Genomic DNA, 20,666 nt, shown 5'->3' on the forward strand with positions numbered 1-20,666 from the left:
CCCCACGATGGCACTGCTCTGCCCGTATGGCACTGCCCTGCTCTGTCCCCGATGACACTGACCCAGATGGCACTGCCAGCTCTGTCCCACCAATGGCTCTGGCCCCAACAGCCCTTGTCTCTACCCTCCTTGTTGCTGTCCCAGTGGCACTCCCTGCTCCACCCAGGAAAGGTGTGGGGGCTGGCACAGCCCAGCACAGCCAGGCCAGGCCAGGTAGATGCTCTACCAGCAGCCACTGGAGAGGAAAAGTGGCTAATTGAAACCTTTCTGTCTTTTCTGACTCACACAGTGCCTCCCTCCAGCCACAGTGCTTCACTAAGGCTCCGTGTTCAACTGCAGAAAGGGTAAAAGCCACTGCAAAGCTGCGCCCAAGTTAATCTCCCACAACAAGCAGCCAGGGGCTCTTAGCGCACACACTCCTGCAACGCACACACAGATACAAGACATTTCCCACCCAGGTCACATCCCTGACGCATCTCCCCTGAAATCACCATTCCAAGCTTGCAAAAAGATCCAGCTGCTGCTGCACAGGGGTCAGGCACACAGCTGCTGCTTACAGTGCACTTTCCTAAGCCAGTGACCAAATATTGCCTACTTTACCCACAACCTCCTCCTCACCCAAATCCAATCCAGAGCCAACTTTGGAAGCACACTGAGGTCCCAGGAGGTGGCGTGCAACGTGCTCACTACCCTGAGTCCCAGGCTGAACTAGGAAGCAGGGAAGATGGGGGGGGGAAGGAGGCATCAGGGATGTCCCAGAAGATGGGGGATGTTCAGGGTGTGCTGTGCCCTCTCACTGCCCCAGCATCCTGATGGAAAAGACACAGGGGTTCAGGTGAGCTGGGAAGGAGGAGACTGCACTGCAGCTGGCAGCCACTTAAGGCAACCCTGAGGTTGTTGCAGTGAAGCAGCACTATTGCAGGTGCAATGTCCCACCAAGCCCTGCCTGCTCGCTCCAGTGTCCCACCACAGCAGGGACCCACTGGGCTGCATGGGAGGTCATGCAGCACCTGCACCCAGCCCCCTGACCAGAGAAGACCAGCGCCCCATTCATGCTCCAATTGAAGAGGGGGAGCAAAGAGTGGAAACTCTCGGTTTAGCCTGTGGAACAAGCAGAGCGTGGACAGGCTGTGCAGCCTCCAGGCTGGGTGCTAAAGGAAAGGGTGCATCTATGTAGGGACTTGACTGCAAGGCCGCATTTCTTTCTACGAGGAAATCAGTGACAGCCCCGGTTCCCAGGAGAGCCAGCTCCCCGGCTCTGCCCCCAGTCTGCGTGCCCCCGACAGGGGTAAGACGGAGCGGCACGGCTGGCAGCGGCCAGCCAGCCCCACCGGCCTCACTTTTTCCTTAAGTATGAGCCCAGGTTGCAGCCCCAGAGGTGGGGAACCCCGGGGGAAGGTTTGGGCCGATCCTGCCGCCTTACGCGCTCCCTGCCCGGGAGACAATGAACGTGCCTGGGGCGCGGGGGGAGCCAGGGGCAGAGCCGCGGCCGGGGCAGAGCCGGGGGCTGTGCCCGGGACAGGCTCCGCGGAGTTTTCCCGGCGAGCCCAGGAGTGCAGCGGCGGCTGCTTTGTTCCGGAGGGGCGGCGGGGAGGCGCCGAGGGGGCCCGGGCTGCCCTCCAGCCCATCCGCCATGGGCAGCGTGTTACCGGCAGGAAGGGAAACGGCGAAAACTCATCGCCATCACTTACAAAGGAAAACGGTTTCTGGGGTCGCCCTCCCCCCACCGCCCCCCCCACTAAGCTCAGCAAGTGAGATAGTTTAGGGGGCAGCCAGGCTCTTCCTACAGCATCACCGTGCCGGGGAGGAGGGGTCCGCGCCTCCCCGACCTTCCGTGCCGAAACTCCCCCGCGGAGGCGGCCCCCGTCCCCCCGCGCCCATGAGCGGGGCTCTGCGGTACGGCTCGGCTCGGTGCCCCCGGCGAACGGGGGCGGCGGCTCCCGCCCCCCGGCCCGGGACCCCGCTCTGGCCCCACTCACCTGCCCATTGTCCTGGCCCTGCAGCAGCTCTTTCCCCACGGGGTATCTGATCTCCACGCCCGGGGTCTTGTCCTCCCGGTCTCCCGGGGAGCTGATGACGGAGCCGGAGACCTCGCTGATGTCGCTGGCGGTCTCGCTGTAGTTGTCCCCTCCGTCCAGCATGTCGTGCCGGCTGCCGCTGCGTGGGGTCCGGGACCCCTTCTTCCCCACGCTGTAGGCGTCGAAGTCGATGGTTTTGTTCTCGTAGGCCCCCTCCACGGAGGCGAACATCCCCCCGTATTTCTGCCGCGGTGTCTGGGCTGTCGTACCCGGCCTAGCTAGATACACAGGCAGGTCATCTTCTTTATTCCAGTTCCTCTTTCTCTCGGCCATTCTCGCTGTCCGGATCTCTCCCTCCCTCCCTCCCTCCCTCTCTCTCTCTGCCTCCCACTTCTCTGCACCTTCTACTACCGGGATAGGCTGCTAGTGACCATAAAGATGAATGGATGGATGCAGCAGTGGCGGAGCTGGGTTGGCTGGTGGGATCTTTCCCTTAGGGAGATGCAAACGTTAACCTCCCTCCCCCCACCCACCCCCCCAGGGGAAAAAAAAAAAAAAAAAAAAAAAAGAGAGAAAGAGAGAAAGAAATAGATCCAAGCGGGATTTAAAAATAGCCGTGTTAGTAAAGAGCACGTGAAAATAAAGTACAAAGAGCGGAGAGGAGAGGGTGGCAGAAGCAGGTGATTGGAAAGCCCCTGACGAATCGGAAGAGCAGCAGCAATTCCCAGAGCAAGGGCCGCAGTGCACACTCTCCCCCGGTAGAATGATCCGGGGGGAGGGGGGGGGGGGGATCCGGTACAAACAGGGTCCTTCCCGGCGGGCGGGCGCCAGTCACCTGCTGCTACGTGGCTTCGGGGGAGGGGGAGAGAAGAAAAAAAAAAAAAAAAAAAAAAAAAAAAGAGGAAAAAAAGAAAGAAAAGCCCCAAATCTCCCCAGCCCCCCCGAGCGAGCCGGAGGGATTTTCTCCCACTTTGCACACTCACACGGCCCCCGCCTCCCTCCGCAGGAGGAGGCTGCGGCGATGCCCGGGCCGGGGTGGGGGGGGGGGGGCGTGGGGGGCGGGACGGCTCCGCGCTGCCCCCCGCTGCTCGGGGTCGGCCGGCGGCCGCGGGGGGAGCGGCGGGGAGAGGAGGAGGGGTGGCCGAGGAGGCGGGGGGGTGGGGGGGCCCGTGGGGAAGCAGGACCATCCCCAGGCTGCCGGGGCAGGGGGGGCTGGCGCTGCCCTCTCCCTGCCGCAGCAGCTGGTGCCGGGGGGCTGGCGGCGGCCGCGCTCCGCTCCGCCCCACCGCCCTCCGCCGCCCCCCCCCCCCCCCCGCCCGCCCTCCGCGGCGGCGGAGGCAGCGGCCCTGACACGGAAGTGATCGCGCCGAGCGCTGCCTGCGCCGCCGGCTCCGCGGAGCGCGGGGTGCAGCCCGCGGAAGCCCGCGGTCCCCGCCGCGGAGCGAGGCGGGTGTCCGCGGTGCGCGGCCCCCGCCGCCTCGCCGAAGGCCGCGGAAGCCGGGGCGGGCGGCGCGCCCCCGCGGAGCCCCCGCGGAGCCCCCGCGGAGCTGTCCCTTCAGCACCCGCGTCCTTCCCGCCCGGCGGCCCGGGGACCCCGAGGCGGAGGGCTCCGTGTCGCCCTCAGGGATGGCGGTTCCCCACACCAAGGAGGGTTTTTTAACGCGGGAGCGGTGGAGAGTGTGTTCCCCTCAGCTCTCTGCCGCAGCCCACTTCAGAAAACCCATTTTTGCACCTCTGTCTGTTTTACAATGCCTGAGGAGATGACCCGCTGAAACCACAAGAGCTCTCCCACGCACGCAGCCGATCTCAGACAAATCAGACAAGCCTTAAACTTGACAGGTGAACTGCTGAACACCAGCAGTTACGTAAGGGACATTTTCTATTGCTCTGAAAGAACATATTGGAACAAACTGGTCTGAGATTAATGAAATGACTAAGCAAATTTGAAGCGGTGGATCAATCACAAGACCTGTTTACGGCTCATTTGAACACAAGCCCAGCCACACAGCACTATTGTCTATGGCCCACAGGTATGCCTGGTGTTCCAGCATGAGAAAAGTGACCAGTTACAAATTAATTGGGAAAAGTGGGAGGTTAAAGACAGAGGACCCTGGGATTTCATCAGAAGCAAGTCCAGATAACCCTCTTCTTCATTAGCAACTACTCATGGACCAAAACCATGTAAAAAATCAGTGATGTAATATACCTAAGCATTGCCAAAACACATCAAAGGAAAACATCTTTCTTTCCTGCATTTGTTATAATGCAGTGGTACCTGCTGTCTCGCGTGCCCTGTGTGTGCATTCAACACGGTGTGCTGTTTACATGAGGGGAGTTAGGAAATCAGAAGTTCACTGATCATTGGCTACTAACACACTGATTACATGCTCGCAGCATTGTGACTGACATTTCTGAGCATATATCACCCAGCATTCTGCATCTCACTTAATAAACCGTTCTACCACATTAACACATTAATATCATATGGAGGTTTTACTGGTGTGTGAAAAAATATAGCTTGTAGGACATTGTTTTGTTGCCTCCTTAAATTCTTCTCCTGTATGTGGGCAAATATTGATTTTTTTTGTTCCTGATGGTATCATTGAGATTTATTGATCATGTTGGGGGAAAAAAAAAAAAAAAAAAAAAGTCAATTTGTTCCTCCACAGGACACCAAACCTTGACAGTTGGTGAAATATGCAGGTGATACATGCACTGTGATATGTGACCTCCCTGTCTTCATAAGCATTGGAAAAATTATTCATTTTATGAGACATTTCTTTCCGATCAAGAGATCCATTTGAACCTCCAGAAAAAAAAAAAAACTTCTCATGGTCCCATAGAAGGTCTGGTATGTTGTATATAATACATGTGTCTGCTAAATGAAAATCATATTTTATTTAACATCCATAAGGCTAAGGAAGATGGACTCTGTTTACACTTGGGATCTACTTAGATAATATTTAGGTCTCTAAAACTGCTCAGTTTTTTGAAATAACAAAGAACAATGCTGTTTCAGTATTAAGCTAGGACATTCGTCTTAATGCTGATACTTAAGGAGACCACAAGACTCAGAGAACATGTCAAATGCTTCAGAAAATGGCATTAAACTTTCACATTAGAAATAAGCATAAAATTGTATCAGAGTCTTTGATTTTAAATGGATTTTTTTTTCTTCATATTGTAGCCCTTAGTTTATTAAAAAACTGTGTTTTCAGTCAACAGATGCATACTGTTCTTCTGTTCACTAAGAGAAAAAATTGCCAGTTTTAGGTGCTACAGAAGCAGAGCCATTCACAGCCTGATACCCTGTCACCCTGTGAGTTTACCTAAAAATATGTATGCAACTTTGGAGAAATATATTGCTTTGGTATATTCTCTTGCAGACACTGCACCTCATCCTGTCGTGACATAGCTTGATGAAAAGAGGACAGAGCTTTACTGAAAGCGCACCCTCTTCCTATAGGACCTTTATTCCAAATAGACTAGATGAGAGATTGCAGAAAACCTAGAGACATGCTTGCTTCACACACCAAAAACCTCCAACAAAAGTCCAACAAGAAGGATATCATTTACTGGGTTGCCTCCACTTATAGATGGAACTCTTATTGCAACAACATGAACAGCATGAGCTAGAACAAGGCTTCCCTGGTGCAGGGACGCAGAGAATATGTGATGTACATTTTGCACCTATTTTTGTTATTGTGCATTTTACAACAGAATCGTCAGACAAAAAAGGCATGAACACCCCAAAGGGAGTAAATGTGGAGGAGACCCGAGTTTTCTTTCTCCCAGAGGAGTGACTAGAGCTGCTCAGTCACTGAGTCAGCCTCTCTCTCTCTGCTCTGCAAGGCTGTTGTATCTCTGGCTGCAGTGTCCTCCTCCCCCCACAAAACTCCATCCCATGGATTGGTGATTGGGACTGTCTTTTTACATGTAGGAACCATTGATCCAAAAGCCCACAAGCTGGGGAAGGCTCATGTGCCCAACTTCCTGAGCACCATGAGGGGCAAGAGCTCAGGTGTAACAATTTCCTTACCCTGTTAGAAGACCAGCTGGTCCATTCTTCAAAATGGAGACTTCCATGGAGTTGCTATTCCTGGACACAGTTGCATTTACAACTATGTTTCAGAAGCTCTGCCACCATTTTAGAGTTAAAATAATTAAAATTATAAAGTTTTTAATTTAAAATATGCATACATTTAATATACAAAATTATACAAATTATACATTTAACTAACATAGAAAAATACATCTTGTTAACAAGATAAATTGTCAACATATCTTACATAATTTGTGAGAGTTACAAATCTGTGATAATCATCAAGTAGACTTTGTGACTTCATTACAGTTCTGTATCCTCCCTAGTTACACTGAAAATTAATACATATGTACATTTGATATCTATTACAAATGTCTTAAAGTGGAAATCTTTGCTGAAAAGTTATCCAGAAGGTTTTAATGGAACGGATGAAAACAAGATTGGTCTCTCATTCTATTGAAGCTTCTCAGCTAGCCAAGACCAATTTGACACCTGGTTATAGGGTGGTCACGGGTTGGAATTGAAACTTCTAGCATTTATATACAAACACCCCTCCCTCCCCAGTCTAACTGGTAGATCTGCTTAATAAGTATCACACAATAAACCCCAGACTTTTTGTTCATTCTTTGGCACCTCTTCAAATGGATCGCAATTTGTGGCCCTAACAACTGCTCCTCATGACTTCTGGTTACCATCCCACAGTTGGCTGTGCAAAAGAGTTAAATAGCTGCACAGCCCTAGAGCTCAGAAGGCAAGATCTCCATGCATTATTCATCCCAGATTACTCATTAAGACCTCAGGAGGTGGGGAAGTATCTTTGTTTCAGTCAAACAAATGTGTGCAGTAAGTCTTTACTCCTTGTTTAATTTACATGGTTTTTTTTTTCCAAGTTCCAAAGAAAAGACAGAAGCATAATTTATAAACAAGCTATAAGAATCTGTTCCATGCTGGGTCTTGTCTTACATACTGCAAGTCATGTGATTTTCTTTTAACTATTTACATATTCTTTAAAACTTGCTTGTTATCACAGGGAGCAAAATAGAAGACCACCAACACTCCGATTTTCAGGCCTTCATTGTATTTTGCCTTTTTTTTTTTTTTTTTTGGTAGCTCTTTACCAAAAAGTTGCTCTTAATTCTTAAAAGATAAAATTCACTCATGAGCTAAAAGCTTATTCAACTTTTCCTAAGAACTGCTTAGGACCATCAGTGAGTGCATGAATTGCCTCACACAGGCTTTCTTTTGCACAGGAGTGGTTTTCACCTGTTAACTACAATTCCCTTCTTTTTAAAAAAGACCACAATTCAAAGAGTAGACAGATGTAGCGGTTCAGCATCGGTTAGTGCACACTGCACTGTAACCTCTCACATTGGAATTTAGATTTGCATATTCATATTCCCATAGCAAGAGTCTATGTTACATAGAGAAACAATAGTGAACAGAGATTTATACCACAGATCCCAAAAACTCCAAATCAAGTCAGGTCTCCACAAATGCTAATATATTTTTTCCTCTCCTATGTGCATAAATAACATTAAAGAGAGCATGATGCCTATTTATCATGTGTGAGTGTTTCTTAAGCCAAGTAGAAACAAGCATGAAATCTTTGTCCCAGGGAAGCCAGTGGACATTTGCCAGTCACTTCAGTGGTACAAGCATTTCATCCAGTACATTTAAAATTTCTCCTTTTTTTTTTTTTTTTTTTTTTTTTTTTTTTTTACCTACAACTTTCCTAGTATGCATAGATCCCCATGACAGAACTTAAGTTAGCTGTATTTTTAATTCACATCCTGTATAAGAAACAGTATATGCTCTTTCCTAACATTTGTGCAGGGAAAAAAATTCTTGTCCACAATCCCATGGCTACTTATTTCTAATGCAAATATGTTTGGAGCCAAAGGCACAATGTATTTTCAAGGAATTCTGATAAAGCAGGAAAGAGGTTTGAACAAGTTTCTGTAATCCTATGGTCTGTTCCCCCTCTGCCTCCTTAAGGCACTAAAGGATTTCCAAAGGATTAGTGGCAAAACCCAGCATGCCCATGTCCCTCCCTCTCTCCATCCCACAACCACAGTAAATGCAAATACTAAAAGCCTTCATCTTCAAGTGAGAAATACTTGTGGATTTATGAAAAACAGGTCAGGATTTCCACTCTTTAAAAGGCCCCAAGGACAAACATCAGCCATGCCTTAGCAGGAGTTTTATCCTGGGAACTCCACTGTGTAAGTGAAACATTTCCTGGCAATTGTATTATTCTGAATGTAACATGATTATCATGCTGGGGTCAATCATTGTACTTCTATCACCTGCCATCCATAGTGGTGTGAAGAACAGAATTTGAGATTTAAAAGTTGTGTAAGGAGCTGTGGAAATACTGTAAGCTATATTTTCAATATCCTGGCATGCTCTATACAGTAGGGTATATATAAATAATTGAACTGTCAAAGAAATCATGTTTTCCATGTAACACTGCCCATTTTGTCTATTTAGGGTGACAGAAATAGATTGCATTTACTTACACAGATCTTAGCAGCATCTTCATTTTCACTGTAAGGAATTTGGTTAAAGCAATATTGTGCATATAAAGCAATCAGAACAAAGTGCCCAATTCTGCATTCTGAGAAAGTTTAACACAAAACAACAACACATGTAAAGCATCCCCTGGTATATTTACCATAGATAGCACATTAAACAAGTTAACTTCTACTTAGTGAAAGAAAGCTGAACAGACTCTGTAACAACTAGACAATACTTTTCACCATAAGGCAACTAGAAAATAATAGCTAAGCTCTCTGTCTTGGCTAGTAATCTCACATTGAAAATTTTACTGCTTTCTTGCAATGATTTGAGGTAAAGTTGGGATTTTCATTCCCAGTCCTCAACCACACGAAATGCACTCACTGGTCTATCAATTTAATTAACAAAAAGACTTTTCCAATACCAGTGAGACAATTTTCTTATTAGGACATGGTAGAATTTAAAGGAGATCAACAAACCACAAAGAATGAAGCATGTTCTGTATTCCTTATGCTAATCATTTTAAAATGAAAGCAAAAGGCAGAAAGCCTAAGATGCTACAAGATGGACAGGTTCATTATCAACATTTATAACTTATGGTGGGAGATTATGCATAAATACTAGGAAAGAGGCATGACGTTTTAGTTCAACACATTTCAAAAAAAAGAAGTAGGGTTTAATTGCCTGAGCATTGTGGAAATGATGTATGTTATCAGGTGGATAGTGTGCAAGTGGATAGAAACCTACACATATGTCATTGCTTTATTTTAAGAACTCGTAGTTAAGCTTCAAGTGTTACCATGCCAACTTGTCATCTTGATACTAATCGTAATCTAGAAATGCACATTACATTAATCTGATTTGGGATTCCACAGTTTATTATCCTCCTGCCTCCTTTCAAAGGATAGCTGGAATTACTGGGCAACTAAGCATTGTAAAGACAGCACATTCTAGCAGTTAGACCAACATTAAAAAAAAAAAAAAAAAAAAAAAAAAGGAAATACAAGTCATAAAACAGTTATCAAAACTGAAAGTGTATTACACTGTAAGGGATAGTTTGAGAGCGCAGTACCCACAGCTGCTCCCATTCAGGTCAGCATGAGTATTGCCACTGACTTCAACAGTGCGGTGTGCCTTTGGTAAAGAAGGTATGGATGTACCTGTATGATCCCTTCTGCACAAGTCTTGAGCCTGCATTCACATCTCCCTGCCTTCACAAAAGGGTACTCAGACATGAATAGTAGGGGCTATGGGTGCATAAATCCGTATTGTGCAGTGTGCTTGCAAAATTTGTTTGTATCACGTGTACTATTACCAACCAGTGTGCACAAAACCACCTATTTCGGGAAAAGCATGTATGCATGCAAATGCCTTATCTCAAAGTTAAATTCAGTGTGACCTATTCATGTGGTAGAAATAATCAATCTATCTAGAGTATTAGGACACAGAGCTTTGATGTTCCAAGTGCCTCTCAGTGCACATGAAGTACATTCCCAATTCCTACTTATCCTTGTAAAAATGCAGTTTTGTCTCATTTCCTAAACAGTTTGTATCCTGAAGTACCATGTCCTCAGAAATACTAAACATCCTAACTCAGATCAAAGGCTCTTTCAGGAATGCTCAAAGCCATACGAAGCTGAAGATATTACATGCCCACACAAGCAGACCTATGAAGACTGAGATCTGTGCTTAATTTGATCATTTCTTCAAAATGCAATTCTGAGATCCCAACAAAACAAAACAGAGCGAAACTCAAATCACACATTGGGTTGGCCTGCACGGCCAGTTTCCACTACAGGAGGTGGTTAAAATGTGACAGATGGTAACTCAGGGCAATTTCTCAGTTTTCCCTTAATGAAGCAGCTGTGGTCACCACCAGGTCAAAGCACCTTCCGACATTCCTTCAGATTCCTTCAGAGCAGTACTGTTTCTTCTGTGTGACTGATAAATTTTTCCCTGGATAAAAGGAAGGAGGAAAAAAAAAAAAAAAAGAAAAAGAAAAAAGCATAAGTATCTGGATTTTCACAGTTTAAGGAATCATTTGTTATTCGTTCAAGGTCAAAATAAAGCATCTGGGAAGCAGTGTGCCTAGGTGCTTCCACACAAACATAGCATAATGGCAGCATGACAGCATTAAGAGAATGCATTGTACAAACTGAACCGTTCAAAACACATTGAGACATTCTTCCATGATTTACTGATTTTAATATGAAAAGCACATCCCATACTCTTCCCTTTTGCTACTCCTTCTTGCAAACAAGTTCCTGTCATCTGTTTATCAATATGGGAATCAACACTCTCTGCCATCTTCCCAACACCATTTCATAATCCCCTTGGCAGGGATCTACAGAAGTAGATCCCGGCCATGGATAAAGTTCATCCCAGGGATGACAACCATCACAAATCAGACCTTCCAAGTAAGTCCTATTTCTAATGCCTCTTCTCAGAAAAATATCAATTTGAATTCTTCCTCAGATATTAAGTTTCAAAGCCTGCAAAATATTATATCTGGCTTTGCAATTTCCACTGAAGCTGTCATCATTACTGTTAAATATCACCAGTGAGGCACTGCCTGCATACTTAACACAGGCTAAAACTTGATGTCTACTGGGGAAACGTACATCTTAGTACATCAGGAGTATAGGAAATTATAAGATACAGAATTTTTTAAAATGGTATATTGTAAATTTTACTTATTGTTATAATAACTGACTGGTGATAGTAATTAACTGTCATTATTAAAACATGTTCTATTCACTGATGTGTCCCCCAAAAGAGAAAAAATAAAAAATGGGAAAGAAGAGAGCCTTTATGGCTTGTACTTTAGGATGGAAAGGTTTTTCCAAGTATGAAGAACAGAACTGAAAAAAAATCCTGCAAAGTGAAGCAGAGTAATAAAGGGGAGGCCATTATTTTTGGAGAAGCAGCTAGATGGGATATTGTAGGACACAAAACCAACGAGGTATGCAAAGTCACTAACTGAGCCAGGAGAGTGCCAGCTGAGCAGGAGCACCTCTAGAAGTCCTAGTGATGACCCAAACAAAACTGGTTTTGGAATTTCTTCTCTTTTCATGATCTAATAGAGCTCCAGGCTGTGCTGCAAACAAAGTCCATTGCAGTTCCTTCTTGTCTCCAGGCAAAGAAAGGGAGCGCTACTAGAGTCTCCATGTCTTTGTAGCCTGTGTGCAATCAAAACAAAATCCAACAGAACACACTTACAGCCTTTGCTATCCACAGCTTCCAAGGGTTTTTCAGGACATCAGGCACTTTTCTTTTTATAATTAATATTACAAAGAGAAATGTGACTTAGTTACAGCAGAGCTAGTATTATATTCTGGGATGGTTTGAAATATGTTCCTGTCACTCCCCTTCTACTCATACACAAAGTCTCTGTGATGCCATCATTGTGCATAGGAGCTGAGGAGGATCAGAAGGATGAGTCCCTAGGTCCTCCTAAAACTTAGCCTTATTTTAGAAGACAGAGGGGTTGCAATCTTAATCCTTCAATTGCTTGCACAGGAGCTACCCATTGTTGCCAGTTGTCAGTTTACTGACTTGTTCAAAAGGAAAAATGTCCCTAAAGTATCAGATATGAAAACTGGTGTGGCCAGAATAATAGAAATCTGATTCAAACTTAATTCATTCAGTGATAGGCTATTTTTTTGCACTTTAGTGATCACATATTTTGTTATCCACCAATTTAAGTTTAAACGAGGTTCTCCAGTTTTCCAAAGTCAGGGATACAGAGTATTTGCCAAACACACGCTGCTAGACTAGGGAGCATTTCCAACTGTAAAAGTCATTATTTGCATAATATTTCCTTCCATTTTTATTAATATTTCTTGAAATGTTAGTTGCTAATTATATTTCTTGTTTTTGTCAGACTCTTCACTTTCTCTTTTACATTCCTTTCATCCTCTTTGTCTGTCTTCGCTCCTTTCTATGTGATATTACTTATCCCTACTTTTATTCTCCACTCCAAGTCTTTTTTAAACCTTGTGCTCCTTTCAGTTTTATTTCCCTGACATATTTATCCTTCACTCTTCTCATACTCTTTTTCTTCATACCACTTATCTAAATAAGCAGTATGGCAACATAAACCACTACTAAACTGTTTTGTAATTTCTCTGGTCAGGGAGGAAATCTGTTTTGTGAAATGCTTGAGGAAATAAAAAAGGTCTTCATCATGGCATTTTACCAAATTAAAATATCAACCAAGCATTTCCTGTGCTTAAGCACAAAGGTGCAATTTCCAACAGTGCATCACGGTGATTAAAAACCAGCTGAGTCTTTATCAGTAGTGAACTTAAGAGTTTCAGCATGAGTATTTCTGGTGCTCAGAAGTTTGCTGGCCTCCCATTCTTTGTTAGGGCTAAAGCACATGGTTGAGCAATGTTGCGGAGGCTGGACTCATCTTCCTTCACATCATAAGCAAAATCAGTTTCAGTCACCAACAGAAAGAACTGCTAATGCAGGGCATTAAAAAACCTGATTTGTTCATGACACTGGAGTCTTAAAGGGAACCTTGCAACATAAAAGTGATAAAACTGTGCACTGCTCTCTAAGCAAGGACCTAATAATTTCTAACATAACAAAGATCAGCGATCCACTTCCATGCATTCACTTGGTGTTCTCCAGTCTTTTACCACCTCTGAGTCGTCACCGTTTATTTGTTCTAGCTGCTCCCAGTCCTCCTCATTTATTCTTGTTCATCATGTGCTAAGTATCAGGAAACTATAAGATCATAGGAAGGAACCTCAGAAGGTCATTTAGATCAACCTACTCAAAGCGGAGTCAGTTCTGAAGTCAAACCAGTTTGTTCAGGGCTTACTTAGTCAAATCTTGAAAACCTCCCAGGATGAAGAATGCACAACCTCCCTGGGCAGCCCGTCCCACTGCTGGGCTGTCCTCATCAGGGAAATGCTTTTCCTATAACCAGTCTGAAACTCTTGTTACAACGTATGCTCACCATATCTCATCCTCTCACCGTGCACCACTGTGAGGAGCCCAGCTCCATCTTCTCAGTTACTTCCTCACAGTTTCAGGAAGGCTGTTGTGACAGCCCCCACCCCCCCACACACCCTCAGAGCTGGCTCTTCTTCATGGTGAGCCAGCCTAGATCTCTTGGTTTCTCCTCACATAGCAAGTGGTCCACTCCCTCAAGCATCTAAACTAACATTTTTAAGGAAGAGCACCAGTATTGCCAGCCAAGGCCATTGCTCAGCTTGTTCAGAGACTGATGATACAAAGAATGCAGTGATCAAAATAGTACTGACTGCTCTTCACAAGCTTATCCACCTCAACTCCTACTGGTAGAACAGAACTAGTCCTGATCAGCCACACCTCCTCCTAGAGAGGGCTGTCTTGTTTAACTCCTCCACTCCAATCAGTTCCCGGGAGAACAAAGCTCTGTGTCCACTGTCCGGGTCTGTGGCCTCTGTCCCTTGCAAAGCACAGGGTGGAAGCCATACTCCTCCCCTTAAGAAGGTACAGCAGTAAAAAGTTTGCAAAAAGCTTCAGAGTGTGCATCAAAGTCAGAAAGAAATAAGCCAATATAGAGACTAAATACAAGCAACAGCAGGGCTAGAAGGAAAAAAAAAAAAAACAAAACAGCTACAGGATTGTACACACATTCCTAAAATCTTGATAGCATCTTCAGAATTCCTGTTCTCTTTGTTAATTAATCATAGAATCATTTGGGTTGGAAAAGGTGTTTAAGGTCATCAAGCCCAACAGTAATGAATGCACACACAAGATTTTAAGTTAAATAGTACTTTCCATTGAGAAGATAAAGACAGAAAAAAGAGGATGCTATTTTATTCTGATCATCTGAAAGAAGACATGAAATATGGTAATACCAATTAAAAACATATCAAAATAATGTCTGCTAACTTTCCAAGTAACAGAGGTTAGTTTAGATGGTGGATCATCATGGAGTTCCAACTGGGATCCCTCATCCATTTGGTAAAGAAATGCTATAGGACATACTGGTCTTTGCAAAAACATTTGATTTCTGTGTTTGGAAAAAAAGAAAAACAAGTAACATTCAGTGTAGTCTTCTCATTCACAAATTTCTCATTATAGAATTCATTTCTAATTGATGGATTAACATTGGAGCTCAAGAGGTGTGAATCTCATTAAACTCTGAATGAAGACGTATTGATCCCAATTAAAACCAAAGGCCAACAAAGCTTGCCTATATCACAAAGAAAAGCTACATGCAATGCATCCCAGGGGAAAAAACAAACAAACAAACAAACAACGAACCAACCACGGATGTTGAAAACCGCAAATAAATTATATTATCCTCTGTCAGAAAATGAAATCATATTATTCTACATTTTTGTGCTTAATGAAGGTATTGAATACTGTATAGTGTTACATCTGTAGGTTTGACTCAACATCATTGCTCTGGCTTTATGTCAGTTTCTTTCTTATAAAACTAATGGTGTAACTCCAGTAAAATTAATTAATGTGGTGATGAATGAGGTTTGTCTTAATCATAGCCTCTGCAAAATACATTAGTTTCATTAACAGTTGAATATGGTCAATATACAACATACAAGCAGTGCTATTTAATGTTACAGAACTCTTCAGAAAAATGTCACACACACACGCTCATTTTCACACTTTAAGAGTCTTAGTTAGGGTTGGGTAACCTCAGTGAACAGGATTTGCAAATGTGAATCATACAAATGTGCACGGACAGTTGAATTCACTGCTGTGCTGAGTGCCATTCTGGAAGTTAATTTCTTCTGTTAATGGCCTATAAATATATACAGAAATAATATATTTGCTGTAAAAAAATGTCTTTAAGAATAACATCTTTGCAATCCTTTCCAGCTTGAGATGCAAATGCTTAGAAAAGAATCCCGATGTCTAACCTCCTGCTCAACAAATATTCCACAACTTTGTAGGCAGGCAGCAGTAACATACACACTTATGAGATCAATTGCTAACCCAAAATCTTGAAAACACAGCCAAAGCAAGCCAGCTTGCCAAGAAGCTTGATATGAAGCAGTCCAACTATTTAAAATGACAAACTACGAAACCTCAAAGTCTGATCACAGATTGTTGAGAACACACAAAAAAAGGAAAAACCAGCTGGAATCTTTTTTTTTAATGATAGAGTTCACCCAGTGCTAGTCCTAATTAAAGAGTGGCCCTATGCCAATTTAAAACAAGAAACAATTGAAACACCCTTCTATTCAAAGCATCTTCCACAGGACCCTGTTTACTTTATTGATTCAATTTTCCTGTATAGGCACCACCTCATTCATATACCTCAGAGCTTTTACTAGCTTTGAACATCTAACAGCACTTATTAAATACAGGCTCTTTTTTGTGATAAGGTAAATTGAGGACATGAACTTAGTGTTATTTACATCTCTCCCATTAAGACAGTTATAATAGATTTAAAGGCTAATACAAATGAGTTAACCTCACATGACAGAGACAATAACAGCATGACTCATGCGAATACAATGGCAGAGTGCTACCTTCTATGTAGTGGGCATAGTGTTTTTGAGAAACATCTCAAAAACATAATGCAACTCAATACAATGAAAAAGCAAATTCCAGAAGGATTATGTTGTCAAGTAAAAAATTGAGACAATCCCTGCCATGTGCATATTTCACTGAGGTTAGTTAAAGTCGGCATTATCAAAAAATTACCAACAGTAACAGACAGTAGCAACAACCACAACAAATATTTCACATCTAATATATTTCACTGTGTGCTTTAGCACCATAATACATCCAGTTACAACTGAGACACACAGTGTTTCTTCCAGTGCTGAATATGCAACAGCCAGGTTGACCCACAACAGTCCCACAGCCCTCCCCCCCCCCAAAAAAAAAAATATGCAATAGAAGCAGATTCAACTTGGTTATTTCCAAATCTTTTGGGCTGCTGGGCCACTCCTTTCCCTTAGAGTTTCTCAGAGAGACATCCTTAACATTGAAATCCTCATGATAAGGTTCTGCTGGTAATGTGTAATATGAGTTTCACAGAGCAGTTGTAGAACACCACTGGAACCGATATATTTGCAATAGGTAACAGCTACAATTCTTGTAAAAACATGCTTCATTTGCTGCATTGGATTCAGCCTCCTTGCAGCAAGGCATTGCAAACTGGATCAACAGACTATAAGGGGGAAGCATGCGCCTCAGAGCAGCACCCTGGTCTCGGAGGGGTAGTGGGTGAAGCCAAGGAGGTAAGTACAACCACGAAAACCTGAAAGACCTGCTGGGATTAAAGAGTACAAATTGTGACCAGGACAACACAAGGTCCTTGGAAGTAGAGGCCATGTGATCCCTTCAGTCTCTGGAGCATACTATCTCTTTAGCAGATGATCTTTCCAGACAATCCTATTCACATTTGCATGGGTAAAGTCTGCCCAGAAGACCGAGGGTTGCATTCATCTAAGCCACAGCAACCTTTGGGCCAGAGGTGTTTTGTCCTGGGGACAGCAGTGATGCCTGCAAATGCAGACATTGTCCTTCAGGAATTTTAATGATCTGAAAAGCACTACAAATGTCCTACAGAAAACCATTCATTTAAAATATTTGATTTAGGGGGAGTCACGGGCATTTTTTTTAAAAGTCAAGGTCATTAAGAATGGCTCACTCGATATGAGACAAGATTTTATGACTCACAGGAGACTGGGAAAATCAGCAGCAACACTGCATATTTAGAGTATAATGTTTAGTCACCAAAGACGCTTTCAGAGTTATTGCCTCCTCCTTAGACACACTTATTTTTTTTTTTAATTGCTGCAACAGAGCTGCAGCAGTAACAAAGAAATATCCTCCCCTAAAATGCACAGTCAGACAAGTTATGACAAGCAGGTTGGCCTTGCTGCTATCAGCCTAAGAACAATAGACAAGTGAATTCACATTTCAGCAAAGCATTTTTGTATCCTACTATCCCTCCAACCATGCAGGGAAAAATGATGTATGTGCATCCGGAACAGATTAAGTAGCATCTGAGGAAGAGGGTTTCTAGATGTTCTGCACCCCATAGCAAATGCTTAGGAAGACAGGAGCACACAAATATTTGAGCTTTTTTTGTTTTGCTTTGTTTTCCTTGCCTGGTGTTTACAAGGGCCTGTTAGAAGCCAGAATAACTGCTAGAATAAGTTGGATTTTTTGTTTGTTTGTTTTACAGTAGTAATCAAAGCAGTATCATTGCAAGTCTGTGAGAAAATCATAGGCTTTCTGTGTCACTCCCTCACCCTGTTCCCAAATCAACCTACAGTAGACTTGTGTGTCACCCTGCACAGCCCTGTCTGCCAGAGACAGCGGATGCACAGCCATGGTCGCAGAAGCACTAGGGCGATGGTACCTTTGCACCCCTCACAGCAGAGCCAGACACTCCACTAGTCACCCGGAAAGCCTCCAGACCAACAGTGAATTTTGCTCAGAGGCAGCAGTCTAAAGACTGCAGAGTTTAATAACTGCAACACATCCTTATGCAACATATTATAATGCACCACCAACAGTAAAAGTCTAAATGGTTTCATCCCATATCTCACTACTTGAAAAATATTAGTAAAAGAAACACATTTGCTATTCCCACCAACATTTACAGAGGCAAAGCAAGTTCCCCTGGTTCAGCTTTACCCCTATGGTGAAGGATTCAGCATACAGCATATAACCTACATAGCAGGAAGTCAAACTTTGTTAGAATCCAGTCTCTCTGAGCACTGAAAAATTAGGAAACCAGGCAAGACGTACACACTGGCCCAGATTCTCTCTGTCATCTGGGCAATTTTGCATTGCATCATTAGTCCTGATTCACCCCTCAGGGGCCATAGTCATGACAGTCAGCTGCAAGGCCTGCTGTATTATCATCCTCCTGCTCTGTCGCTAGAAAAAGCGAGGGCATGCTCACCTTCTAGGGACTCCCAGCTGCTGAAATGTTACTCTGTAGCTGTAGATTGTAAGTATAAATTACAGTAACTTTCAGTGCTATAGATTATATTGGAAACATCTGTATTGAATTTTAAATACATGCCGGGGACATACATGTGGCCAGACAGTTCTGTCCACACTGTTTGGACAAATATCTCTACTCAGACACAGACTTCAAGGTCAATCATAAAGCAAGCATGGGAAAAAAAGTGCAGGGTGCCAACATGTATTTCATTTACCTTTCCAGTACCATCATATTAGTCGCTATGCCAATCAAGAGCCTTCCTAAAATAAACATGTCCTCCAATACCATTAGAACAACTGGGATTTATAGGCCATCTGACTACGGGCAGTCTAGTGCTATGTGCAAAGCTGCAGCTGACCCCCATCCCAACTACAGAAATACTAGGATGGTATAAATACCTCTTCATCCTCTCTTCTGCCTCACTGAGTTTTGCACCCATTATTTCTAAAGCAAGGGGATGCAGGACCTCCAGGATCAGGTGCTGCCATGTTAGGATTTCTGCGCGGAGTTACTAAAAGTGGTCAGAAACATCTGAATGGCACATTTGACTGTGATGAGGCTGCAAGAATCACACCTGATTTCCTGCCAGGTCCCCTTCCCTGTTCTTCAACAGTACTCCTGGCAGGTTGACAGAGAGTGGGAGTTTGAAAGAAGCTATTGCTCCAGGATTGTCTCAGAGATTGCAGATCTCCTAAGCTGCTGGCTCCTCTACAAATCTCATTAGGCAGGATGCCAAGAAACTCAGAGCAGAGTATCCCTGCTCATAAACTCCAATGCTGGCAGCTCTCTGTTAGCCCACCCAGCAGAAAGAAAAGAAGCAAGAGTCTGGAAGCTCTGGAAATGTGCAACTCCTTGGCATCCCAGGCAGCCAGAAGATCCAGACAGACTTCCTCGAGCTGGGGACCCCAGAGCTTCTGTTGCCTCCAGTTCCAGGTGTCCAACTTTGGACTAGATGATCATTGTAGGTCCCTTCCAACTGGAAATATTCTATTCTATTAATTAAGAATTGAAAAAATACTCCTTCATTTCAAACCACAATAAAATCAAATTAAACAAATCTATCAAAATCCTCTGCAAAATGGCATGATCTTTTTTTCATGCTGCACCACTTCAATAACAGGCTGTTATGGCTGGTGCACAACACATCTATGTGGTCCCATTCCCTAAGCATACAGATTGTACCATTACTCAGCAGACTGAACTTCTCATTCATTGCCTCCTCACCCTTCCTCTTTATCCCAGGTATTCATGTCCTTCCAATTTTATTTTCAAAACTAATCCCTTTAGGGAATAACATGTTTGGGGGGGGGGTTTCCCATACTCGTAACCATTCAGCTCCAGACAAAGCAAGTAGAAATCAACAAAACTTAAAAAGACACTAATTTTGTATTTTTGTGTTGGCTAAATTAACAGGATTTATTTTTTACTGAAACTCGTATTACCACAAAGCTCTATATGCAGGTCAGCAGGCTTATGTAACAGTGATGCATCTGGCTCTCTGTCCCAAATAAGTAAGACAGAATACACTGTGACCTCTACATAACCTTGTGAGTTGTTCATCAAAGGCTCATATCCATCTTTTTTTTCCTATTAAAGGAGACCCACTAAAATCTCAGTCTATAATTTTCCAAAGACTTGTAATTGTTACGTTCTCAGCCTGGTGCTTATATTCAGATACACTAGATCATTTTCATTAGGCTTTTTTTTTTTTTTTTTCTTTCTTTCTTTTTTTTTTTTTTTTTTTTTTTTTTTTTTGATTCACTACTACCCATCCATTCAAGTGCAGTTCTGTTTTATTTCTGGAAAGAAAAGATTATTAGTTCATTCATGTTAATTTTATTTTAATATGCTGTTTTAAGTTCAGTTGTTAACTTGTGAGTTTACTCCATCACATTTTCTTACTGCTGCTAATTGTTCTGCTTTTTCCTTCGACCTTTTCCATTTTGACACATCTCCACCAGCCACCCCTGCGAAATGGCCATGGCAATGTTCAGGGACTTCATATACATCCACGGGATGTAGCATGGAGAACACTCTATCCAGAGTTGGATGTTGTAAAAATCTTCTCTTCATTAAAACTAGTTGAGGTATTGTAAAGGGAAGGGGACACAGGTCAACAGCAGATGCCCAGCTCTCATGCTGAAATAAA

The 20,666-nt window shown here is 43.6% G+C and overlaps 2 protein-coding genes across 5 annotated transcripts in view; both read right to left on the reverse strand.

The window, feature by feature from the left end:
* CRMP1 (collapsin response mediator protein 1) overlaps nucleotides 1–3,049 on the reverse strand; it is a 51,923-nt gene extending 48,874 nt beyond the window's left edge. The window contains exon 1 of the mRNA XM_042807896.1: nucleotides 1,980–3,049. Coding sequence (XP_042663830.1) covers nucleotides 1,980–2,351 — 372 coding nt within the window. The 5' untranslated portion in view covers nucleotides 2,352–3,049. The remainder of the gene's footprint in view (nucleotides 1–1,979) is intronic.
* Nucleotides 3,050–6,298: 3,249 nt separating this feature from the next.
* Nucleotides 6,299–20,666, reverse strand: part of CUNH4orf50 (chromosome unknown C4orf50 homolog) — an 87,074-nt gene continuing 72,706 nt past the window's right edge. For all 4 annotated transcript variants that reach the window (XR_006166992.1, XR_004405937.2, XR_004405938.2 and 1 more), the window contains one exon: nucleotides 6,299–10,533. The gene's annotated coding sequence lies outside the window, so the exon portion shown is untranslated. The remainder of the gene's footprint in view (nucleotides 10,534–20,666) is intronic.

The sequence above is a fragment of the Tyto alba genome, unplaced genomic scaffold (genome assembly GCF_018691265.1).
Source record: "Tyto alba isolate M040663 unplaced genomic scaffold, T.alba_DEE_v4.0 Super-Scaffold_6, whole genome shotgun sequence".
In the NCBI taxonomy this organism is placed as follows: Eukaryota; Metazoa; Chordata; class Aves; order Strigiformes; family Tytonidae; genus Tyto; species Tyto alba.